The sequence below is a fragment of the Dermacentor silvarum genome, chromosome 3 (genome assembly GCF_013339745.2).
Source record: "Dermacentor silvarum isolate Dsil-2018 chromosome 3, BIME_Dsil_1.4, whole genome shotgun sequence".
Lineage (NCBI taxonomy): Eukaryota > Metazoa > Arthropoda > Arachnida > Ixodida > Ixodidae > Dermacentor > Dermacentor silvarum.
Window position 1 is genome coordinate 220,177,874 of NC_051156.1, and position 26,425 is coordinate 220,204,298.

At 45.8% G+C, this 26,425-nt stretch overlaps 1 protein-coding gene across 4 annotated transcripts in view; it reads left to right on the forward strand.

The window, feature by feature from the left end:
- The window catches only part of LOC119446706 (mediator of RNA polymerase II transcription subunit 13), a 116,163-nt gene that overhangs the window by 52,289 nt on the left and 37,449 nt on the right, over window positions 1-26,425 (forward strand). For 2 of the 4 annotated variants that reach the window (XM_037711218.2, XM_049664339.1), the window contains exons 8-17: window positions 38-269; window positions 4,314-4,613; window positions 6,500-6,847; window positions 7,214-7,356; window positions 10,455-10,773; window positions 11,563-11,832; window positions 14,386-14,482; window positions 16,931-17,100; window positions 19,597-19,985; window positions 24,919-25,201. In XM_037711218.2, coding sequence (XP_037567146.1) covers window positions 38-269; window positions 4,314-4,613; window positions 6,500-6,847; window positions 7,214-7,356; window positions 10,455-10,773; window positions 11,563-11,832; window positions 14,386-14,482; window positions 16,931-17,100; window positions 19,597-19,985; window positions 24,919-25,201 — 2,551 coding nt within the window. The remainder of the gene's footprint in view (window positions 1-37; window positions 270-4,313; window positions 4,614-6,499; window positions 6,848-7,213; window positions 7,357-10,454; window positions 10,774-11,562; window positions 11,833-14,385; window positions 14,483-16,930; window positions 17,101-19,596; window positions 19,986-24,918; window positions 25,202-26,425) is intronic. The other 2 variants (XM_049664340.1, XM_049664341.1) reach the window with 2 other exon arrangements.

Below are 26,425 nucleotides of genomic sequence, written 5' to 3' on the forward strand. Positions count from 1 at the left end.
TGTGTGAAACTGTATGCTGACTTTGTGTTCTGCACAGGTGCAACCGTGGCACTCGACCCTGTGTGGCCACCGCCACGTCAGGGTCTGGGAGTATGGTCAGCCGGGGCCCGTCTCCAAGCCCATCAGGAGGTGCCTCTGTCAAGAAGCCTGGTGTTGACAAGAGCCCCGCACATTCCTCCCTCAGCAGCCAGGCAAAGCCATCGCGAAGTGCCACTGGCAGCAACAGTGCTCCTTCCACACCGTTTCACCGGCGCAGCCCTGTGCCTGGGGTATGTGGACCCTCACTTATTAAACCTAGAGTTTGACTCCCTAATGACATGCAAGGACCTTACATACTCCGAAAGGATGCTAAGAACTGCCAGTCCAGGAATAATCAGGCACAGTGGTAGGTGTTGGCATATGGACAACAAGTTCGTTATGCCACAAGCGCTACTTTACACAAGGGGCCCTCTGCACGTTTATTTAAATCATGATGCAGAGCAAGCGTCACGAAAAAAAAGAAAAGGAAGCTCATGAGTGGACAACTTTACAAATTGTGTGACTCCACTCTCCATGTTTCACTGCATGCTGATTGGATAAAGCTGAAATAAACGGGACAGTAGGAACCTGTGGATGGGCATAGTTCCCATTATCATTGTCCTAGTGACTTGCTTTTGTTAAGCATATAGGCACCTGGAACTGTAGTGGATGCTCTGTCAGGATCAAAAACTTGTGGAAAATGACAATTAAGATTGCAGTCCTTGCTGCTGCATTGTAGTTGGGCCAGTGCCATGAAAATGGGAGGTGATTAATTGTTCACAGAAAGTTGTAGGCACCTACAGCCACAACGCTACAGCCACGACGTGGCTGAGCTCACGCTGCCGCATTTTACATGCCAGTGCCATGGGCGTTGTACTGTTATTAATCTGTATGGTTTTCATCATGTTGTACCAGCAGAATGAGTGGTTGATTCTACTGGCATTTAACGAGCTGTGGGCCTGCACAACTTGTTTGTTGACTAGTGACGCGGTTTTGAAAGCTGTAGACTTAATGACAGTAGTTCAACAAAAAAGCGGGCACATTTTTTGCATGACTCCTCGATTATGTGCCTGGTAGAATCATTGCTGTATTTCTGCTTCTTTAACGTGCACCTTAGTGTTCAATGGCATTGGCACGTAGCAATGTTATTTGTGCTTATCATAACGCAGGTACAGTCAAATTTATTTACAACCGTGTATAGGCTTGTGCAAATATTTCATTAAATTTCTCGAATTTCACTATTCAAAATGAACGAATATGTATATACATATTTTTCTGCACCCCCAATTAAAACAATCCGGAAAGAAAAAGAAATTCGTGCCTATAATCAGCGGAAATAACTGCATACAGTGCCAAGATTTTTGTAAAATGTCTCCATCCACGGATGCATAAATCGGGCACGTTGTATAGTCGGTCAGCGGCTCTGTTTGTCACCTCTTCGGCGATGCTGATACTGGAGAACTATGCCTTAAAGGTAGTTAGTTTCAGGGTCATGCAGGCCACGCTGCCATGATGGCACATCTCGAGGTGAAATTTGTGCGGCTGTGAAGCCACACCTCGAGTTGAAATTGTCATAGAACCCATACCCCAATTTTACCGTTATACTTTTTTAGATTTTGGGGGCATGTTATATGTTAAAAATAAAATTGTATATTTTAAAGCATGTATAATTGACAGCTTTGGTTTTGGTGAGCAAGTCGCATCACATAGCTCATAGCCAAGACAAGGCAAAGACGAATTCGTTTGCAGTCGCCTACTGATTCCTACACTTGCTGAATTATGAGCCAGAGTGAGCAGGCGCAGTGAGCAAGAGCCTGTAAACAAATTTTCTGTGCTGCTGGAGTTGTAAGAAACGTTGTGCTTGTGTTTTTGCATGAAACTATCTGAATAATGGCTCTTTGAAAATGAATTGACTCCAGAGATGAACCTGTTTAAATTTTTCCTAGTAAAGGACCTACTTTCTTAGATTGGTCAACGTCTGGCTCTTCTGTCAAGGTTTTATGCAAATCCCACAACTATTTGAACTATTAGCTTCGAACCAAAAATTTATATTCGCACAAACCTAATCATGTGCTTTATTCTCCATATTGGAAGCGTCGTAAGGTTTAGGAAAATGCTGCGGAGATGCCTTTTCTGTGGCATTGAATTACTACCAGTGGTGAACATCACTGAATGTATGGTAACCACTGATTAAATATTTAATTGCCTAATATTTACTGCTCAAAATATTAAGATATTATTTCTGGAAAGGCACATGTTGAATTTGCAGAATGGGAGTAGGCAAGTGCTGATTGCACCACGTACAGTCAGCATAAATTGTAACTCGGACAACACTGAACGTCCTTTGCACGTAATGATATGGAAGTCTGACTTGTAATCGCTCGGGAGCCATTCCCTAAGCATAGAGCAGTCCCAAGTGTACCTTTGGAGCCTGAATTAAGCCACTGTTACAAATTCTGGTAGAACTGGAAACAAAATAATGCATTGGAGCAGTTTCAGAATAGTTCACATTTGAATTTGTGCTAATAGTACAATTAGAAGGAATTCTGAGACTACACAAGTTTCATGATATCTATTCTTAAATATGCATTGAAGAGCGTTTGCATTCCAGTTAATTTTCTGTAAAGCCCCCTTTGTAGAATGGTGTAATGCTAACTGGAACACCAGTGTATTTTATGACAGTTTGAGGACAAATATCTCAAAACAAGTCTCTTTGTTCTTGCGAAGTGTACATTCCCCAAGCACTGACTGGCTTCAGTTCTGCAGTCACAGCAAGTCGCCCAATGTAATTGGTTAAATAATGAGTAAACTTTAGTTTGTGAATTGTTGATCATCACACGGTTACAGGCATCTGCCGCCACTGTTAATGCCTTCCCGAGAGAAAGGTTATCTCCACTGCACTGACTTTTGGCTCTCCTCCAGTTAAGCACTTGTGTAATTATCAGCCGCCATATTTTGTAGCAATTCTTTTTCTCCCATTGTTGTAACACTTTGCACTTAGCCCACACGAAGGCCCAGCCCCCACCACTACTGTTGGAATAGACCAGGTGGAATGGATAATAGGAAATCAATAGAATTAGATTAAAAAGAGTCCTTACAAAATGCAGTCCCAGATTTCGATGATGGCGAAAAATCGAGACCCTACCCATCGAAATTGCACGCAAGTATAACAGCCAGTTTTTGGAAAATTGTACTTAGGCAAGAGACAATTCATTTTCGACTGCTATAAAAGTTAGGAACAAAATACTTATTCGCATGAGGAACAGAGATGGTAAGGAACTTCTTCAGAAACACCCTTGGAAGTAAGCAGAAAGCAACAGGAATGAGGGTAATGAGGGTTTGCAGAAGAAAATGTGACTGCAGGTTGCATGTGATGACTGGCTTGGTCGTTGTGTTTAAGGTTCAGTTATTGTACCGGTTATCATCTCCCAGTAAAATTGGGGCGACGCTCCACCTTCTGTCACAGCTACGTGTTTGCATACACACAAGCTGCATCTGTTGCTGACTGATACCAGAACAGTGCTTTTCTGAAACTAAAAAAGCCGCTGATGCTGGGTGTTGGTGAACGGCTTTGCAGGCAGCGCAGTAAACTGCCTGGCCACGAGGACGCGCACATACTGGAAACCGCTGTATCACAACTTGATAGGGCGTGCAGGCATTCCCACCAGGGATGAGATAATTTAACATGTTTGTGCCAATGCTATTCGTTTTCACGCTGCTTGAGTGGTCTGAGCAGGGCTCCACCCACATTATCACCGGGATCGGCCGGCCATGATTGGTGGATAATAAGAAAGGAATTGAATCGAGCTAGAGGAATCCTTTCATTATACTGACCTAGTTCACATCTCGGGGTGCCACGAGGTATTGATAAGGCAAGCAAACACTGCCTAGCTGCGCGCACTTTTTTTTTTTTTTCAGACATTACCCGCAGCGCCTTTGTTGGCGTTATTGTGGGGGGCACAAACATTCATAAAATAAATCCGCAGTCTTATTTCCCTTTTACATTTGTGGAGCATGGGAACCTCCTGAATAATCTGGGTGACTGAGGCACTGCAACACTATTGGAAGCAGCATTTCATCTGTTGTGTTATAAGTAGGGTGCTCATGTAGCCAGCTCCATTATCCTTGCATTTTACGCCATTTGCACGACAAGCCCACTTATTAACACTGCTTTTCGCAGGATGATCATGTTTGTTATACGTTGGTTCAACCATATTATTCACCACTTTCATTCAAGTAATATAAAAAGGTTCACGCACTCACAACAAGTGCTGCTGCGGCACCCTTTCTGCCAGGTGGACTATGAGGGGGCGGTGGCTCTGGTGTCCCGAGTGGCCAGCGGAGGCCTGCCCCAACTGTCCCATCAGCCAGCAGTGGGGGGGCCCCCACCATCGGTGGGGTCGTGCTCTCACCCAGGCACGCCACTGCTGCTCAGCGAAGGGCCTGCCTCACAGGCATCTCAGGCAGACCCCGCCATGCCCACTCTGTCCCCTCACCCGCCGCCAAGAGACGAGCCTAGACCTTCCCCGGCACCCGGTGCAAGCCCAGCACCCTCGGGAGCTGAGTCTGCCAAGGATCGGCAGCCTGGGGAGCAGGTAGTTCTGTAGTCTTTTTTTTTTTTTTCCCCCCCGTGTGGTAGAAGCCCATAGAGAGCTTACAGGCGATACCCCCAGGCCGCAGCTTATCTCGAATGCTTTCGATGAGAGGTAGCGGAAGTCATGTGTATTTCTTGTGGTAAAAAAAGGAAAGACTGCAATCTCTAGGCCTAACTGTAGTGTCATTGGCGTGGCTCAGTTGCTTATCCTGCTTAGCTTCTTCGTGTGGGATGAGCGTATGGAGGCTTCGTTGACAGTCATGTGTGCTTGCACAGTTTGCACTGCACCCAATGACAGAGACACAGCATGAAAATGAAAGTATAATGAAATTTCGCAAACATACAGCACGCTTTCCACGATTCTGCACAGCTCAAGGTTTGACCTTCATTAGGTTAGCAAGACGAATTCACATGAAGGGTGCGCGGTCACGAGCGCACAATCACGCGAGTTCGCAACCAAGAATCCGCTTGCTCACTAGAGAATCGGCACGAAACTTCTCCGTTTCAATGAAAGGGTGCATTGATCTGGCTGAAATGATAACAAGTGCTTGGCAAACCTTCATATGCTACGGGAGTCCTGCATGTACGCGGCACAGAAATGGGTAGGTGACTGAGACAGGGGTGAGGGAAGGTCTACGTGCTTTCTTTTTCTCTTCCCCCTTCTTTTTCACAGTGATGACAGTGGCAGTGCACATTCTATTGCTTTATTGAAGTTGGACGTTAGCACTCTAGGCACTTTCATTTCGCATTGCGGCTCTTCTCATGCGACAAGCACGCTGCAGGCAAATGGCGCCCAGCAAAGTGCAGCAGTGTCAGGAACGTCTGATGCTGTAAATTAATTTTAGTAGTGCCAGGTGGCAAGTGTGAATTATTAACATTTTCTAATTAACATCAATTAGGGGTGTGGAAATGTTGAAATATTACGAAAACGGATATTATATTTTTAATATTCGTATTCAATTCACTAACTAGGTTATCGAAAATTTTCTAATATATTGTTGGCTGTGCAGGAGCAAACAAGGTTCTTACCATTTGTTTCTATCTAATCTAAGAATATGTATCTCATTTTGAGCTGAATTTGGTCATTTCATGTTGCTGGCAAAATTTTGCCTGTAAAGCTGCTTAGCCTTGCGACGACTAAGCTGTGCGGGAAAGCCAGCCTCTCGTTTGCAAGGGGCGCGGTTTGGGGACAACAGTGAGGGTGCACTCTTTTGCAGCACCTCCAATCCTGAGCTTATTGCTTGACAACAAATGCGATGTGTGACGGCTGGCACAGGGTCAAATGTCATTAGTTGGTGTTCAAAGCTAGGTATTCATATTGAATTCGTATATGAAAAATTGCAATTGTGATGTTCCAACAGGTTAAAAAAACTAAACTTGCTGATAAATGCATGTGCAAATCATTAGTTGGTATTCAAAGCTAAGTATTCATATTCAATTCGTATATGGAAAATTTTGATGTTTGCACACCCCTAACAACGATCAAATTAGTGAGGCTTTACTGTAATGCCCTAATGTTGCCTCATTTATTCCTGTCAATAGAATTGTGATGCTTCAACATGTAGAAATAAAGTTGCCCTAAATAAACGAATCCACATAATTCAATAATCAACTCAGTATTGAAGGCCAAGCAATAGCTATGCAAAAACAAAAAAAAAAAGAAAATCAATTTACACATCTGTAATTAGAATATGTAATTAGAAGGGTCCTTTCTTCGTGAAGCTCCTTGACAAGAATTATTTTGAAGCTGCTTGTATTAGAACTTTATCATCAGAATGTGGAGAATTGGCACCTATAGTATGTAATTTAGCCCTCCCCCATCTATTTCCATAGCACATAGAGCAACCATGCAGTCCGTAGTGAGGTAATACTGTGATGCCTTTGCAGCTGCTCTCGCCATCATCCTTGCTCGAAGTGAAACCACCCTTGGAAGCACCACCATCCTGCTCACCAGGGGGCACGTCTCATCCCTGGGGTGGTCCTGCGTCAGTTCCATCCTCATCTGCGGCTACCCCTCTGGGGTCCTCAGGAGTCCATGCTCCACCATCAGTGGGCACTGAAGAGATGCCGGGCACTCCCCTGGCTGCTCCTGGTGGTCCGGCCTCTCTGCCACCAGGCACACCCGTTGGCGGACCACCTGGGACTCCTGCTCCCCAGTTGCAGGCTCCCCCAACCACACCTGGACCTCCTGCACCACAACAGCAACAACCACAGCAACCACAGCAGCAGCAGCAGGTAGCCTCTCAAATTTGTGCGTCTTGCGTTGACCCCATCCGTGGGCTTGGTAGTGCCATGTGAATTTTCGGAATAGATCATTTGGTAATGATAATTATAACACACTCCTCAGTGCTTCTGAAAGAATGTAGGCTGATGTGGTCCTGTGCCATAGTGATTGCACTTTTATGGGATGAAATGCAAAGGCAGTCGCGCCTTAGCACACCCAGGATTTCATTTTGGGGTTGGTGGGCCTGGATGAGCTGGTCTCTAGGAGGGGTTGTCTTGTCCCAGATTGTCATGTCGTATCCGAGCCAAACTAACGAATTTGAGTGTACTGGTTTTACTGGGCCAATTTCATCTAACAGTTTTTTTTTTTTTTTTCAGCCCGTGCAGCAGCAACAGCACCCTAGCTTGAAACGGCCGTGTCTTCCTGCTGTTCCTCACGAGGCTCTCCTGGAAGCCGAGGCCCCCTTGCCACTAGGAAGCAGCCTGCTGTATGATTACACCACCGTTTACCAACCTGCATGGTCAGTGCTTTATGTGAATTGCATTTTGTCGTTTGTTACAATTTCCATTTGCCACAGAGTAGGAAGTATGCATCAGCAGTGTAACCATGTGCAGCGGTGGAGTTGCAAGGAGGCAAACAAGCTTTGCTTGCATCAAATTCATGACTGGTGACGCAATGTCGTGACGTCTCCTAAGCCTAACGTCAGCTTGACAAATGTGTAAAGGGGTCCCCCTCCATACCATATGAGGGGATAGCGCGCAATCAAAGTGAATCCGTATTGTTACATATCAGAATTTTATGAACAGGGAAATTTCACATGGTAAATTCGAGTAGTGTCGAGTACTGCATAGACAACTTTCGTTGTTGAGGTAATTTTGTTCAGGTACTGGCACACACAGGCACTTATAAAATTTTATGAATGAGCAAGTCATGCAGCAACATTAGAAACTGCAAGTAATTATGTGCAAACACATGCTTCTTTGCTATCTTATTCATGCACTGTACCATACATGAATAGTGATTGGTGCGCAGGTTATGTGCAAAAATGAAAGCATTACAGTACAGAACATAAAAGGACACTTGTTAAAATTTGTGTGTCAGTTGGCATGTTTTCATACTGTAGCAGTATAGGCTTTGGCAGAAAGAAGAAAAGAGTGCAGCACAAGGGGGGCTAGCACATCTGTCATCGAGCTCGGCAAGCTGTTCTGCATGCGGTGCAAAGTTTGAATGCGTGGCCAGGTGCCCTGCACTCAATGCTTCTAGGCCTAGCATTTCTACCATATATCAGAGACTAATTATATTTGTGGTACTGATAAGGTACAGCTAGTTGCAACTGTTTAAACTGACACCACTGTTGTCTTTAAACTTTTAAGACAACAGTGGTGTCCTTGCATCGGCCTCTTCTGCACAGCAAGTTGAGCCTTCAACACGCTACACCAGAAATGCATTGTTCATGCACATACTGCAAGTTTTTGTATGTTGCGGTTCATGTAGAGACTGCTTTAGGGCTTTGAATGTGTGATGTTTTTTGTCACTGATCTCGGGGGCGTGTGGGTGTTAATAGAGATAGGACTGGAAGATGCATGGCAACACAGCAAGCATATTTTTAATCACACTCAAATTCAAAACTCAAACTAAAAATAAAGCTCACAAACTAATACACACTAAACTAAAACACAATAAACAAATAAATGTTCACCAAAATACAACCTAGTGAATCCATAAACATGCCCTTAATTTCCTCTACGTTAGTCCTGGGTGTTTCTCGCACGAGTGTCTGGCAACTCTGGCCTACTGCTATCTCCCTACAAGAATAATTATCTCTCACTCAGTTCATCGCTGTTGCTCATATTTTCCTGGCGGCAATCTCGATGAGCCTTTCTCTCTGTCGTTGCTCTCGCCGGCCCTCGCTCAATCGTAGCTGCCTTGTGATCGGTCCATCAACTTGAAGTCCAGCTTGGTAGAAGCCCGTAACCCGGTCGCTGGCGCTGACGTGGCTGAGAAGATCGACGGGTTAGGCTTCGCGACTTGTTCTTTCGGGGCGTCGCTGATGCCGTAAATTGCCGACGACTCGCGGTTCCGTTGACCTGGCCGAGTGCGTGGCTGGAGCTCCAGTAGCCGCTGCTGACGTGTCACTTGCCTGGTTAGGCTTCGCGAAGCGTTCTTCGCCCTACGTCGATCGGCATGGCGGCCCGGTATCACAGTGCTTATCGGTTGAACGGGCTTGGCCAAGGAAGAGGGATTCTCGAGAAGAAGACCGGAACCACCGTGAGCAGCAGTGGCCAGTCCAAGGAGCTTCGTCCGGACGTCTCCGAGGACTACAGCTACGCCTGGGCCTTGCCAGTCTCACGACTTCATGGCCGGGTCCTCCGCTCTCCCGTCGTCAGAGCATGGCTGACGAGGCGACCTTCCAGATCAAGAGCCACGTCGATAATACCGCTTCGATGCTTCTCCCTCGCGGATTACACCTCGGAACGCTCCGCGAACTTCTTCGTCCTCTTCTCTCTCTACGGGCGACCTCTTACATGTGACAGAATGTCAACAGAAAATTCCTGGAATGAAGCGACCACTTAAAGCAAAAGACAAAATATGTGCGCGACATTTCGAATGGCACCTGATATTTGATAAGTACTGCAGAGAACATAAAGGGAATTTTCGACTAACCCCAAAAAAGTCCCTTGATCGATTTCGAAAAGGAGCAGTTTCTACAACTTTCAAAGGAAGCCAGGCGCAACTCACTGATCTTGAATGCCAGAAGAAACCACAAGATGCCGATGTGGAAAGGCAGAAGAACAGCAATTTGCCTGCAAACAACTGCACACTGTAGGTGCATTCCCTTATCAGGCACGGGCCATAATGTGAATTCTCAGCCTTCCCTTCCCAGAAGATGATTCCAGCAATTTGCAGCCTGGAGAATACAGGAATCTGTTCAGCGAGGAGAATGGTTTGTATATGCCTTGCAACAATGATTTTGCTGAACAAACCGGCGCAAGCAGCTCTATAGCACGACATGACAACAGCACAAACTCTTCAAGCGCAAGTCAAAATTCACTTTTGCTGGAGCAAATACTGCATCCAGAAATAGTGAAGCTCCCGCCTTCATGGGACCGCCACAAGGTATGGAGATAACCGGTCTACGCAAAGAGTGTCGCAAGAAAAGAAGCAAGCGAAGCATCCGTCTACTTGAACGAGGCTCAGATAAAAGCAGTAAGGCACACATACCTAAAAGCCTTTTTTTGCCGTCTTCTGACATAGCTCAAGACTGCAGAGACTGCCGTTCTATCCCCCCTCCACCATTTTGTAGTTGATCTGTCCCTTCCAGATAAGCGGAGTCAGTGCTCCTGTCCATTTTACTCCATTGAGCAGACCCAAGAATCATGTTTTTGCTAGCCATCAGCAGTCATCTGTGCAGCCTCATGTCCACTTACATTCTCTGATAATGAAACTTTTAAAATATTAAGGCTTAATTTGTTATGAGCTGAGGCATACTTGATGCCTATTGGGGGTGCTTGTGAACCAGCTCAGTGCATTTTCATGTGGTTTTGTGCAAGTAGAGTTGGCAGTGCTGCGTCATGCTAGTTTGTTTTCTCACGATGTGTTTCACTCTGACTTTGACAGGGATGTGCCCCCATCCAAACGACCACACATGGGTGCTCCTCGAAGATCGAGCCCGAACGACGCGTGGAGACTTTCTCTGCCCTGCCGGCAACCGGAGCCTAGTGGCGATAGCATGGCTGCTACCTCTGCGATGCAAGTGGGGGAAGCCGGTTCTACTCCAGGTGCTCCAAGTGCAAGGGACCCATATGAGTTTCACGACGAGGCAGAAGAAGACCCTGCCGCTACTGCTGCCAATGCAGCTGCTGCTCCCGGTAGCCAGCCAGCTTCTGCGCAGCAGGGTGGAACACCCAGTCAGGCTGCTACCCCGGTTGCAGTCAAGGTGAGTTGCACAGCCATGTGTGTACAGTCATACCTCGTTATAACGATGCATCCTACACAATAATACCCTCATTATAAGCCGTATTCATTGCATGCTGGTATCGGCAAGGAACATTTTAGATTTACTTTATTATATCTGTGCTCGTTGCATCGAAGTTCTACTGTACAGGATATCAGATTTTTTATAAATAAAGCTGCTACATGCTATTGTATCAAGACAACACATCTTACAGAGACTTCCTCCACCAATCATGACTGACAAGAAACAGCTGAAACTTGCTGTCTTTTGGATTTGATGTTCATTACTGAAATCAAGAAAAGAAAAAAGGGAGGGTGATGGTGTTATGCTAATTAATATTGAAAATTTGGACCACAATTTGACACTAATAGATTTTAAGTTAATTCGGCCTCACATTTCACTATTTACACACCCTATTGATCTCCAGCAGAATGGCCGTCGCCTGATATTAATGCTCGTGCTTGGAGAAGCTTGAAAAGGGAGGAAGAGGAGGATTTCACGAGACAAGACATGAGATAGTGTGCAACAAAAAAAGATGATAGTCCAAAGCACTTGTCTTCATGCTTCAATGCCTTTGTATGCGCCTATTACAGAGCCCGCTGCCCTTCAATCAAGGGCTCTAGCCTTTTCACACCCTTTACCCTCTGGCTTATCCCATGCGAACAGTATATCCTAAAGCAATCGGATTGATATGAAACCTGCCACAGCACATTGGGAAATATTTTTCCCATTTTATGAAGCCTTTTGTGTCTGTGTTCTGTGTGGACACAGGAAGAAGAAAAGGACAGTGTGCCTATGGAAATAGTGGGCACAGAGCCAGCACTTTCATCTGTAGACTCGTCGGGTGTGGCTGCCGTCCCTCTTGCTGGCAGCATTGGAGAGCCCACCACTCCCGGATCTCAGGGGGACTTAGCCCCAGGTGGCTCCCCTCCCACACCTCGGCACCCCGGCTTCACCCGAGTCGAAGACCTCAAGGTGACCGAGTGTGACCTGGAGAACATCTTTGACACCTCCTCTTCGGATGAGAGCAGCGACGACCCCGTAAGCGATACCAGGCCTAGTTTATGATTTGCATTGTTTGTGCTAGCAGTTTGAATGTCTGATGCTTAATCCTGATCTTAATCCTTATTGTCTCTGGGATCCCTTTTATTGTAACCAGTAACATTAATGTTTGCATTCATATAAAAATTAATTGCCCGCAATTAAGCAGCCCTACCTACATGCAGAATCAACCTACCGTATTTATTCGATTGTAAACGCGAGTTTTTTTTTTTTTTTCCGATTTTTGCTACCTGAAGTCGATCCTCGCGTGACAATGGAATACCGAAATTAAAGTTGTCTAAAATGTGCAAGTGAAAGTGCGCGAGGGATGCGCACTATCACGGAGAGCGAACGCACGCCGGAGAGCAAACTTGGCCTATGCGGTGTCTTCAGTCGTTCGAAAGGCCGTGGGAGTGAGTGGAGGCGACGTTTCGCTGCGGCACCAAATGCGTATCTTGCAACCGGGCGCAGAGGGAACTGGCGACTCAATCTCCCATGCGAAAGGAGGGAAGCCAGAAGGCAGCGCGGGAGAGAGGGGGCACAGCTCCTACTCTGCCACCAACTGCGTTCTTGTACTTTGCACGGCTGAGGGCTGTCATGCGCACCGTATTTTGAAAGCGATCTGCAACACTGCCCCTACTTTTGTATGGGCTGTGCTTTCGCCGCTCAGTTTCCGTTGAAGCGATAGACCGCACGAACTATCGCTCGCTGCTGCGGCCGCCCTTGCTCATGCCAGCATGTCTGTGGTTATGAAGTGTGATCTACTCATGATTGCTTGTGCGCGCTGACACCATGCTTGTTATTCAGTTATAAGTGAATGTGTCCAAGTTTATACAGCTGATAAAACTACTATCCTTATCCGTATAGCTCTCTACTAATTTGCTATCGCAATTGATGATGCTTTGCCTTTCGGGCGAAGCTGCAACTTTTTCATTCATCCGGTGGTCTCGCGTTACTTTAGCATTTTCTTTTCTTTTTTCACCCCTCGTGTTACTTTCACGGTCTTATTTTTTCTTGATGGACGCAATGAAAAGTCACCCCTCGCCTTCCAATCGCGGTCACATTACAAGTACGGTATTTTAAGGACCCTCATGTACTCAGTTTAGGGACTAAAAAGGGGATATGTAACCAAAAAGGCCAAGTTGCATGGCATGCTTTGCATTTGATTTGCATGTGTCAGTGTCAAACACGTGAAGTATACAATGCCTGTGCCATCATTTAGGTGTGGGAGAAAAAAGTCACGCGATGGACTCGTGTTGAAACTTGCATCAGCCTTCTATGTTATGTGTTGGTTACTTCCATCTGCAATCTGATGCGACATGTGCCATGAACATGGCTATAAGCTTTGCATTGAAGCAAGTATTTTAAATTCCCAGGTACAATGTAGACCGCTTATAACGTAAGTCGCCGGAGTCGCGAATATCTGCACTATAAGCAGTACAGAACTATAACCAAAACAACTATTTTATTGCGATAATGGACATCCCAGGCGCATGTCTGCCGTCGCTGTCACCGTGCTCTAAGTTCCTTATTCGCTTACTAAATAAATTAACAAGCAGGGTGTCACGTGCGCACAAGCAAACATGAACACATCTTGCTCGTTGACCGCGGAAACGAACTGTCAAAATGCTGGAGTGACGAAGCGCGGTGAGCGAATTGACCTTTCTGCTATCATGCCTCTCGCGTCAGCGCGACCTATAAGCGGCCAAAACACGGCGCGCGGCAGACTTTCCCCATCGCGGATTACGTCTTGCTTCGGTTCACTGAAACCGTTCCGCATTGCTTTGCTGGCGAAAATCCTCTCCTTCTGTTTGCGCCAGTCCCACACGCAAGTTTTGGATTCTCCGAACGCCTGTGATGCGGCCCAATTTCCGTCCGTCTCCACACACATGATCACTTTCCTTTTAAATGCGGCACATTGATGAACTCGACACTTCATGCTGATAGAGCAGACAGAGAAAACGGGAAGACAGACAGTAGACTAATGCCTAAGCATTACTACTGCAGCACATGGAGGAAGCTACGGTAGCTCGGCTCGAGAGTAGCTCGGCTCGTCGCGCGTGCGAGGCGGCCATTTTGAAACGCCAACGGCTATATGGTAACGCAGATTTAGGGTTGTACTCGATTCTAATGTGCACGCAATTTTTATACCTGTTTTATCGGAAAAAAAGTGCGTGTTAGATTCAAGTAAATAAAGTATTTGTGGCTTGAGGGGAGCGTTTGCCGTCTAGGTTGACTGCCGAACTTCCAGGCAGCCGCACTGTAATCGGTATTTCTTGTCCCGCAACTGCACTACGCAATACTGTAATACGTGTATACATAGAGTGCTATGGGAAAATTAACGGGAGTCTGAAAAGACCGTATTATATCCGGTCCTGCACTATAAGCGGTTACGTTATAAGTGGTCTGTACTGTGTAATACAAGGTATTTCCCCAGATTTCCTTTCAGCCGAGTACCAGTAAGCTTGTGTATATTGTGATTCGCATATAAAGAATTTTGTTCCAATACACTGAGATGGCAACCTGCAGTGTTAAATGTATATTTCTTGTCAGTTTCAGGCTCCATCTACACCAAGTTCCACAAGGCCTCCAGGTGCCACAGATGAAGCCATCACAAAGTCTAAAAACAGCACAACAGCTGGCATTCTTGGTGAGTTACTGCAGACCACTATTGCTTCTTTTCTTATGTCAGCATTGACCACAAAGAAAGCAGTCTTGAAAGAACAGGATGATTCCATGTAACATATAAATGTATTTGCTTTCAGTATCTTACTCTAATAAATCTTATGATGAAAAAGCTAGGAGTTTCAGCTGAATGTGCTGGAACATGGTAAATATACACTCAAAATGGACTGAACATTTATTCAAATGTGGAACTTGATCAGATCCCCTTTTCTTGAAAACATACTGTGTGAATGCGTGCCAGTAGCAGCCTTGTGAGTGGGAATGCATATGGAAATTCAGGCTCTTGTGCCAAGTGTGCACTCGTTAAACTAGACTGAAGTTGACACACCACTATGCACCCAACCAGATTGTGTTACAGTGAAACCTCATTACTACGAACATCTTTAAAAATCTTTTAAGAAATCCCACGCAGATTGTTTGTTTCAGGGTTAAAGTATTTCAGTACCACGAAAATCAGAATACCAAACTTTCAGAAGAACAATTGTTATTCAATTGCCGTGTCATGTTAACGCCTCAGTGCTACGAATGATATTTTGAAACTGATGATTCCTAGATTTCAGTGCATCTTTCACGGCAACCGGAGCAGTAGACTAGCAGACGACACTGCACAGAAAGCGGATGCCTTGCAACTTGCTCTCTGCAAGGCCTGGCACGTGGGCTCGGAAAACCTGAGATTGTGAGAAAAACCTGAAAATCCAAACATCCCCAAAGAGAAATTAGTGAACTCTTTGCCTAGGTACTATGGATAACGATGTGCTTTGCTCTGTTTAACAGCCCCTTTAACTTCTGTGCAAACAGGATCATAGCGGCAGATACAGAGTCCATAATGGCGAAATGACAGTTTTTTGTCGTCTTGCCTGTGTCACTGGGGAACACACAACATAAGGTTTGCTGCCTTGCGGTGTGCCTTCGGCGCTCTCGCTATTTTGCCAGCGTAACTGCAGTTGACGTCCATTAATTTGAGCCTGATGGGACAGACGAAATTGATCGAATTATCCAACGGGTTGAATTTAACAAGATGCAGAAAAAACTTCAAAACACACTGCTGATTCATTTGGCAGTATTTGCCAGCCCATGAATCAAATGTGCACCCGCTTTCTATGTGTTCAAAGTAGAAAACTAACATAGGGATAACATTAAAATTCTTAAACAAAGTAGAAATCTAATGCACACCCGTTGTTTTAGAAGGAAAACAGGGCAAGGGTCAAATATGTGTTGTACAGTGGTGGCTGGCTTCCTAAAGTCAGGTTTGCCGCACGGTTTTTGATGTTAGCTTTGCCACATACAGCCATGTTATGCAGCAATGGAAACGAACATCGCGAATATGGCTTACGGCTGAATAGTCAAACGGGTGAATACTGGAATCAGACATTGTGAGATACCATTATTGCCTGAAAATATTCCTAGGGCAGGCCGGAAAATAGGCGTTTTCTACAGGATTTGACGTGTGTTTAACATGTGCGCTGTTCCCCTTAACTATGCCAAGATAGACGCTGCCAGAATAGGAGTCGCTAATGGGGTCACCATAGGGGTCAGGCGCAGCGTGTATGCTCATGGGTGAGCTTTTAATTATCTGGCAAAAGCCAACTTTAAGATCAATATAACGAAAACTTGGACCCATAGAGAAGTGCGTGGGTTCCAGCCGGGACCTGTGGTCGAGATTTATGAACCAAAATGTAGAATTAACGGAAGTCTACGGTACTGCCAGTTTCAGGTTTTTTGGTGACTGCCCATTCATGAGCTTGAACTTCGGTATCAAGGCGTAGCACGGAAGCTGTACTAACTGTGCCATAGAGGGAGGCACACAAAATAAATGACCCATTGTTGTAATCATAATTTGGAAGTTTATTTATGCATGGTTCATTCCATTATACCAAAAGAATTTTCTTTAACATTCAGTAACAACACTTGACCACCAATGCGGTGGGCTACCTTCAGAGGGGGAATTGTGGTTGTGGCACATAATACCCCTGAATTAAATTTTATTTAAATTTGCTTTCCTATGTTATTGCTTGGTGCTCAAGAGAGTTCAGTGACATGCTGGTTGTACTAACAGCTTCGCTGGGAATTCTATTGTGATTCTGCAAGAATATGCAAGTCTGCCGTTTTTTTTTTTTTTTCCCCTGTTTTGAAAAGCTTGGTACAGTTACTCAGTTCAAATTAGCTGTCAAATTGACATACACAACTTAAAATTATTGGGATTGCATTATGAACCTTTTACCTTCTTGTGTGCAGCTTACAAAATAATTGCAGCTGTGCAAATATTGCTTCAATGCCTTCATTAACAGTATTCAAGAGCTCTGAAGTTGCACTTCATTCTAGTAGCAGGTAGAGGATGGATTATCAGGAGAGGGGAAGGGTCTGGAGAAGCATGAGAGTGACATTGTTTGTGAGAAATGGTTTTACAATGCAGGAGCAGCAGAGTTGACACGCATGTTTCCCACGCCACCATCGCTGGAGCATAATGCTGCCCCATCCCCATCGTGTCCTGGCACCGGGAATGACTTGCTGCTGGGGGACTCTGGAGATCGAACATTGGACCCCTATGGCAACTGTGCAAGTCCTGGTTTTGATGGAGCTAAGGTTGGTTGCTCTGCATTTTTTGGGGATGGACCGAGGGAGGGCTGTGTGTTGTGAGATTGAATGCGATAAACAGTAAATGTAAATAAATATTCATCATGTGAAGGTAAACTTTTCAGGATACACATGTTTTCAATTGCCAGAACTGGTGGCATGCTACTACATTTTTTGTGCTGTAAAATCGGTTGCACAGACTTGGGTTCACATTGTTTTGTATGGCCTCACGAAAGTTGGCTTGCATTAAGGGGGGACATGGGTTGTGGAGATTATGTCCTGCATCTTATGGCCAATTCTGATGAAAATAATCAGGCTTGCTTAGTTTTTCGTGCTGATTTCAAATATGCAATAATTTTTCTTGTAGGTCCATTTGTTCAGAAGATACACAAATCTGTCGCTCTATTGTTTCCGGAGACAATGAAAAAAAACCTGCTCAGTAGAAAGTGAATATTATTTCATAGCTAGATACTATAATATGCAATAAATGCAATGCTGCAAAAAAGTTTTCAAATTAAATAATAATTAGCCATTCTGCAGGTGATCAAATTTATTTCCTTGTCCTATGGCTACCACAACAAAAGAAAATTAATAAAATAAAAATATACATGTGCAGAAATTTGAAATTCTGCTCTCAGCACTTTGTAATATGCAGATTAGGCTTTCTGCTAAGGAAAGAATTATTGCTCTAGCTGTTCTAGATCATGAGATATCACTCCGACAATCTGGTGAAGTCACCCAAAAACAAGTTTTGAGAAAAGTGAGAAAACATGCAAAACCTTTTTATTTGCAAATTTACAGTTGGAACAGCTCAGTAGGCACCAGACATGTAGTCCTGCTGACTTCCAGCCCCTGTGTGCCGCTTTTTCGGGGACTGGCGCAAGTTTTCTGTTGCTTTGCCCACGTTCAGTTCGGCGTAAAGTTCGCGAATCGACCGCGCGCAGTCGCTCGTCAGATTACGTGCCGCGCGATCGGCCGCGGGCGTCAGCTTCGCCTTCACGTAGCTCTGCCTCGGTTTCGTGTGAAGAGCCCGACGGCTGATGTCCATCAACGAGAAAATGTCATTGAACGCGGTCTGTCGGTTGCCCGTTGCCTGCATGGCACGCGTAGCAAAAACGTTCACAGCAAAGGGGTTCATTCGCTCGGCACTATCAACGCGCGGCGAGCTCCACACCGAGTCTCTCCACAGTTAGCTCACATAAAACGCAGCTTCACAGCGAGTTCGTATTCCCGCTCGTCTCGGACGATTTCGAAAGCACCACTGCAGTTTTTGCACGTCGCAAACGTTAATAAAGTGTTCACTGCACTCAAATCCACAATCGTAAACGTAGTCCGGACTACATCAGCCGGGCGAAGTGCATCGTCGGTACTGTCACCCACGAACTCGTGTTTCCTCTCCGTCGCTGGAGCGGAAGATAACGCCGATAGATTCGCTTTGGCTTTCGCCGCTTCCTCCTTCAGCTCGGAGGGTTGCCGGTAGATCGTATCTTGCCGCGAGTGAAGGTCGAAGGCTTGGCGGCAGACGGACTCTGAATCGCAGCAGCCGCTGCGGTCGTTAGGCCTACCGTTGCTGCATCGACGATTTGGGCATCAAACGCTGAGGTTGTGGCGTCCTGGTCGTTTTGCGGCGTCGAGCAGCGCACTTTGCAGTTTTCGATGAGCGTCGGTCGCACTTTTTTAGCACCAAACTTGTGCCGCGTGCGAAATTTGCGCACCGTTTTCGACAACGCGGCACGCTTTCTCGCTGACACTGGGGCAAGATGGCGCGTCTCAATGCGCATCTCCAAGCGCGCAGCAGACGATGACCATGCCGTTCCGCCAATTGGGAGGCAAGCTCAAGTCACGTGCGCCAAGTGCCGAATAGGAGAGCGTTTTAGTACATTTTTTGGGCGCGCAGTTTTTAAGTGGCCAATAGCTGAATGGGGCCCGTTCTGGCGGGAATTTGAAGGCAAAAAGCGGCTCTTTCAAATGAGACCAAGATGTCCGCGCTAGCACACCTGGAAGAGCAGGCACGCGTTTCGGAAAATGTGCCGTTTCAGCGTCAGTTTGGCCTGAAATTCAGCTAGTACATGTCGTGTAAGGCATCATTGCGGCTAAAATATTGACATTATCGGTATGAAATTAACAATATAGGTGCAATAATAGCTGTACATTCCAACAATGCAATTAAAAAAAATCGAGTTTTTTCGCGATTTTTGGTCGCCACAACCCGTGTCCCCCCTTAAATTCAAGGGTGCATTGGAATTTGGTAAGTTCAGCCAAATAAATTAGTGATGTGATCCTGGATGCTTTGTTCTGCATCTCATTTTAATTCAACCCCATGGATAATTCAATCAATTGGGTTGGTCTCATCAAGTTTGAATTAACTGAAGTGTAACTAATTTACAAGAAAAATAGCCCGGAAAACGGGACAAGGAAGAGAGATAAGACACAGTGCCAACAGCAAACTCTCGTGAAGTTCGGCTAAAATGAAGGGATTCTCATTTCCTTTTGCTCACTTGCCAGGACTGGTCGTACGTGTACAAGGCTCCCAAGGTGCAAACGTTTGTCAGCTCACAGCGGTACGCTCCACTGGCTCAGCTTCCCAGTGCAGCACTGGCACCCCTGCCTCCTCTCGAGGTTTCTTACAAGCCCTGCTGGCAGCAGCACACACCACAGCAAGCCCAGGCTCCTCCCCAGCCACCTCCCGGACCTCGCCCGCTTCCTCACTACCACCCGGCTGTACACCAACAGCAGCAACAGCAGCAGCAGCAACATCAGCAGCAGGTGCCACCTTCGGTGCCACCACCACACCTGGTGGGCGGAGCCCCTGGCTCTGCCCAGGAGGCTGCTTTCCTCATGCGCATGGGCGGAGGAGGCCTGCACCACCCGGGACTCCTGGACCGCCACCCTAGGTGAGGACTTGGACCTTTCAATTCTGGCATTTGCAGTGGACTCCCATGAAGACGATCCATCACCAAGAAAAAGAAATTAAACAAAAATCAAATCAAAAGGGAAATGTAAACAATGTAAACAGATTATTTATTAAATTTATACGATAGAAAATATTCCTTTATGTATAATCAAAACGAGTGTTCTCGCTTGCTGGCACTGTGCAGACCTGTGCACCATTACAAAAGATGACATTTCACCTAGTATGCTACAGAATACCTCACTGTCCTCCTGTTGTTGAAAACATGCACCAAAGCATTCATGGCATTAATAGCTGCATCATATTTGAATGCTGTTGGTTCCTATGGCTCTGGAACAGTGTCACCGTAACTATCAGCCAGCAAAAGGCACCTCGAGAAATCCTGAATTATGTATATTTTTTTTATTGTGTCAGCCTTGCAAGTTTCCACATCAAGGCTGATGCTGTCATAGTTGATTATGTCCACAAAAATACCATTTGTTACTTGTGTAGCTAGCAGAGCCGCCTCCTCCAAGTCTATCAATCTGGACCTCTCGCTCTGCCGCGTATAACATGTGTCAGCTGCTACTGTGGAAGTTCAGCTTAACCGAATTAGCGGTTCAGGTTAAGCAAACTTGTTTCCCATTGGCTGTATGGGAAACGAACTAAATGTCCATACATTATTTCTCATATCGGGAAATTTGATATAACCGTGTTCGTTTTAGAGGAAGTCTATTATAGCTCCTGCATCATGCATGTGTGTGCATACTGTGTGCTTCCGGCAGTCTACAAAAGTGCTGTGCTACCAATTGAGCTACCTAAGAAAGGCTTTCTGAAAGGTGATGTTTAGTCAATATAATTGTTTACTAGTGTGTTTATGGTTTCTTCTATAAGGGTGTTTATTTGCAACATTTCTTCTGAAGTAGCTGTATGTTAGTGCCCCTCCTCGGAGCTTGTTCTCATCTTGGAGTGTGCCTAGCCTCGCATGGTATTAAAGTTAGGGCCCTAGGTCGCAGCTCTGCTTTGTTACAAGCACGCATCCTAGACCTAAGTGATTTAGCACTCTCTCTCGTTGCTGGCATTACCGTCATGTCTTGCTGAAGGTACACCGAAGATGGTTGGCACCATAGAGTCTCCTATGAAAATTACTAGAGAGAACTGTGGCACTGCAAAAGTTCAGATATCATGGTAATGATGGGCAGCGCAGTTAAACATCAATAAACAAAGTCAGCAAAATAAATTTACTTCGTTATGCAGTAAAAGCTCATTAATTCAAATTTAAGAGGGGCGCTTAACGAGTTCAAATTAAACTGAATTTGAACTAACGAAAGTAATTCAAAAACAGCCGGAAGTAAAACCGGGTTGCCAGAGAGAACTTGTAACTCAAAATATTTATTGACCAAAATAATCTGTGTTCACTTTTTGCTTCTTTTCTTTGAAAGCGATGGCCATCAGTTTGTCTTCCAAAGCGCGAGCGTGATGCATAGCTTCATCTTCACCCTCCTTGAAGTTGAAAAATAGGTGCCCAACACCCAGCTCGTTCCATTACAGTTGCCGATGGATTTTTTGAACTTGATGAATATTCTAATGCAATGTTGAAACCGATTTTTCAGACAAGTTTAGGCTCCAAAGTTCCATTTTCCGGGCTAAATCACTTGTTCCGAGCCCCGCCCACCACGCTACCCGATACTGGAGGCCGCCATGTTGGATTTTCCGCTGGCTTTGCCAGGCTTGGCTTCCGGTGGCCCGCACTTGGCCTCCAAGATTGGGAGCGAGCGTGTTATCTTCTCGTCTTGGAGGCTATGCCCGCTCTTCCTTGGCTGACAAAACGCTGCAGGGGACAGCACTTGTTTGTTTTCTTTCTATTTTCGGCAGCACGATCGTCATAACCACTTATTGCGGGTTCCTTCTTTTTAAAAATCAGCTAGTGGCAGTGCTCAGTTCAGCGGCGCGCAGTTAGAATTAATGATAGAGGGTTCACGTGCGAAATAACGAGTTGGTTTACCCTGTGTGATCGCACGCGTGCTCTTGGGACAATGGAACGACAACACAGTAGTGCAAACAATCAAAAGAGCATTTATTGTTCCTTTCATACACTAGTGCCTGCTAGCGGAATCACTACCCATAATACATTCACATGGGCGCGCGACAAATCGAGGAAGTCCGACTCACCGCGACCGGATAGCGAGCGAATATGTTCGCCCGCATGCAAGACACCAATCGCCTAGTTGTTCACGAGTACAGTCATGCGAACGGTGGCGGGTTCAAATGATCCGAGTTTGTCCATTCCGATGTCCTGCTCCTAGCCTCGCGAGACGGTCTCGCGAAGCGTGACTCAGCGCACGCATGGAATGTCCGCATTGCTTACCGACTCCACCTCCAAGAAGAAGTGCCTTTGACCTTTTGCACCCAAGTAACCCCGCCATTAGGTGGCGTTAGCAGTGCGACACTCGCGCCATCTCTCGCAATGCGCTGCAACCACGCCAACCTCCGCCGCCCTAAAGCTACGCGGTGAAGCCGGATTACAGGAGGCGGGAGTCCATGCGGGGAAAACCACAACCGCCGAAGGCGTGAGAGTCGCGCATCCGCACAACCCATAGACGGCTATGCTGCGTGGCCAGACCGCGACAGTCAGTTCGAGTTATCCAAAATTTGAAATAATGAGATGCAAATTAACAAGCTTTTACTGTATTGAAATTCGACCTTTTATGCAAATAAGTACAGTTACCGACAAATTTTTTTATTTTACCTGGAAGGGCCTGTAAAAATTTCTGATTATCAGGCAATCAGAAAAAACGAATTTCAATGACAAAAAATTTTCATTTTGTTGAGTTTGAGCGTTGCCGAACTTAGATATGGTTTCATGCCGTGTGAACAATATCTTCACATCGGTGGTATGAAAGTGAAGCCTGCAAGACCCGAGAATTTAATTCAATTTGAAAGAATTTTTGAAGGCAAAATTAGCAACCACGAAATGCTTGCAAAAGTGAGACCTTGATGTTCATGTGGTCATTTGTATATCTGTAAATAAAATTTTAATAAAGATCTTCTGGGAGTACTTGAAAATATCGACATTGGGGGGGGGGGGGAGGGGGGGGGTATAACCGACGGACGGGGCCCCCTGCCTGGGCGGAAGATCTCCCAGATTTAGTTTCTCCGAACTTGGCAGGTATGCAAATAGCCGTTGGCATTTCATAATGGCCGCCTAGCATGCGCTTTGAGCCTAGCTACACTCTAGCCTAGTTGCCGTAGCTTCCTCCATGTGCTGCAGTACACGTGCTTAGGCATTAGCCTACCATCTGCCCGTTTTCTGCGTCTGCTGTATGAGCATAAAGTGCCGAGTTCATAATGATGCCACATTTAAAAGGAAAGTGATTACGTGTGCAGAGAAACTTGCGTGCGGGACTGGCGCAAACAGAAGCAGAGGATTATCGCCAGCAAAGCAACGTGGAAGGGTTTCAGTGCACCGAAGCAGGATGTATTCTGCGACGATCCACTTCGGTGATATGATCTCCTTGGAAATCTTGAAAGCGATCTGCGTCGCGTAAAGTCCGCCGCGCGCTGTGTTTTCACCGCTTATAGGTCGCATTGAAGGGAGAGGCATGCTAGCAGAGGGGGGGGAGGTCAATTTGCTCGCCGCGCTTCGTCACTCCAGCGTTTTGACAGCGAGTTTCCGCATCAACGAGCGAGATGTGTTCATGTTTGCTTGTGCGTGAGTGACACCGTGCTTGTTAATTTATTTAGTAAGCGAATGTTTGCAAGTTTATACGGCCGATAAAACTGCTATGCTTCGTATAGCGGTCTACTAATTTGCTATTGCAATCAATGCTTCGCCTTTCGGGCGAAACTGCGACTTTCTTTTTATGGCATCGCAATTTTAGTGCATCGGGAGTAAATCTTTGTTTTTCCAAATGAGAGAAAAGTGTATTTCTGTATAAAAGCATGAGGTGCGCGGTACTGTAAAGGACTTCTTTCTTTCTCTTTCTTTGTCACAGAAAACGGGTGTGCGTTACAATCGAAGGCGTGTCAGAATCGAGTAAATACAGTATATGTTGATAACCAGGATGTGGCACACCTTGTACTTGTCCTCACAAAATGCCCCAAACCTTTTGAAAGGAAGTGCAATTCTCAAGGCAGGGAGAGACAGAAGAAAGGAGAAAAGCAGTGAGGTTAAGTAGAATATACGGTTTGCTGCCTTACACTGGGGAATGGGAATGGAGGAGGTAAAATGGTAAAATGGTGAGAGAGTGATCCAGCGTGCACAGACAGATGATCACAGCCAGTCATTATCGCCGCAGACTATCACAGCCGCTTGTGCAGGCCTGCTGTTCAAAACTGTAGGAGTGGCTTATGAGGTCAGCAATACAAAATGGTTTGCCCTGATAATGGTCTTAAATCGGAGTGCACTAGCATGATTTGCAAGCGATCACCTCTGTATTGTGTAGCAAGGACAGTCACACAGAATGTGTTGAATAGTCTCCTCCCAACCACAGTCATCACACGAGGTGTTGTCGGTCCATCCAATGCGAAAAGCAAAAGACTTCGTAAAAGCTACTCCTAGCCATAGTCGACAAAGCAGGGTAGCTTCATGTTGCGAGAGTCCAGTTGGGATGAGAAGGCATAGTGAAGAAGCCAGGTGGTGCAGCTGGTTGCTTTGAAAATTGGGCTGTTCTACATGAAGAAAGAACACCACATGATATTTCAGTGGCTTCCAAGTCACTGCAGGAAAAATTTGTACTTGCACGGAATGTCACATTGTGCAAGTGTAATCTTCCAAGTTCTATGTGGATACTGCACTGTCCCCAACGTTGCATTTGGTATTTACAATATTTTTATACATTTTTGTGCACATCATTTATTTATTGGGAATGTGAGATTCCAGTTGCAAGAGGCATTTTTTTCCTCTATATGCTAATGTGCACACTACTCTCACACAGTCACCACCCGAGCATGGAAGAGCGGTCCTGCTACCCTGGTCCCATGATGGGCAGCCCCGGTGCGGCTATGGGCTACGAGATGGGCCAGGCCCCCTACCAGGCAGCACTAATGGGAGGTTTCCCTGCTGGCCGTGGCCCTTGCTTGGGAGGTCCCCCTGAGCCCTCAACTCCCGAGGCGGATTCCCTTCTTGTCAACCTTCTTTTGTCTGACTCCCTGCTCGAGCTGTTCCGGGACCATAACTTCGCCAGCTGCACACTCTGCGTCTGCAATATGAACATCAAGGTAGGAACTGGTGCTTCTTTTCCTTTGTGTCTGTGTCCCTATCCCTGCTTTGTTTGCTAGTCGTAATACAGTGCAGTCCACTTATAATGATATCAAGAACAAAAAATCCGATCGTTATAAACCGATCATCGGTATATCTGGACTGCCCTAAAAAAAAAAGCCGAATATACTTTTGTAGTCCCGAAACCGAATGTGCTACTTGCGATAAAAAATCGACGTTGCAGAGAGTGTGCTGTGAAAAATAAAATGTTTATTTATACCTCAAAATAGCGTTTCAATCGTTAGGCGCGCTGAAATAGAAATCTGCACTTGCTTTCGCAGAAGTTTCGGGTTCACATCCGCTGTGTGCGAAGCATTCAGCTGCTGCGCTATCACTGGCGGCTATAATTTAGCGTGCATGAAATCACTGAGCGGACTCGATCGACAACAGTGCACTCTGCTTGAACATCGTGGTCGGTGTCAAAGACAGGCCATTGCCAATCTCGTATAGTTTCACCCATGGGGGTTTCGTCGTAGCGCACAAAGCACCCCTTTTCCGTTGATCGGCATGGCCACTGCTTCTAGCCTACGTGATCGTGGCGCTCCCGCTTGTCATAATTGTCGATATCGATTGTGTGAGCTCATACTTCGAGTCTGCAAAATTGGCATAATCGTGTTGCTGCCGAAAATTTACACCAGCTGCAAAGTAGAATACACTTGGTTACTGCAATATTAGCCGTTTTTGTATTTTTGAGCCCTGCGCCACCAGGTGGCAGCACCATACAGGCCGCTCACGTTTACGGTTCCGCCATAACACCCCAACGCCCGGTCCGCCCGCGTTTTCCTGATTACCAGTCAAGCTAAACCTCTCTATTGATTCCGTAAACATTGTCCTCAACTTTGGTGAGTGTAGTGCAGGTGACATTTGTATGCTACGTGTTGTGAGCCAGCTGGAGAGCATGGCACTAGGGGCAGCAAACTGCCGCGCCAAGTAATCCCGCACCATTGATTACTTCGAGTAATCTTTCTCGGACATGGAAAGTAAAGGTGATTTCTTTTTGCGGCAAGTTCTTGCTTGTTTTCTTTTTTTTTTTATTCATTTCAATTAATTTGAAAATCCGCTTAATTCGAAGAATTTTCATTGTCCGGCGACCTTCAAATTATCGAGGTTTTACTGTATATACATACCAATTTCGCGTCAACGAAGTTTTCACAACAAAATTTTTCGCATGTTTTGTGAATTTC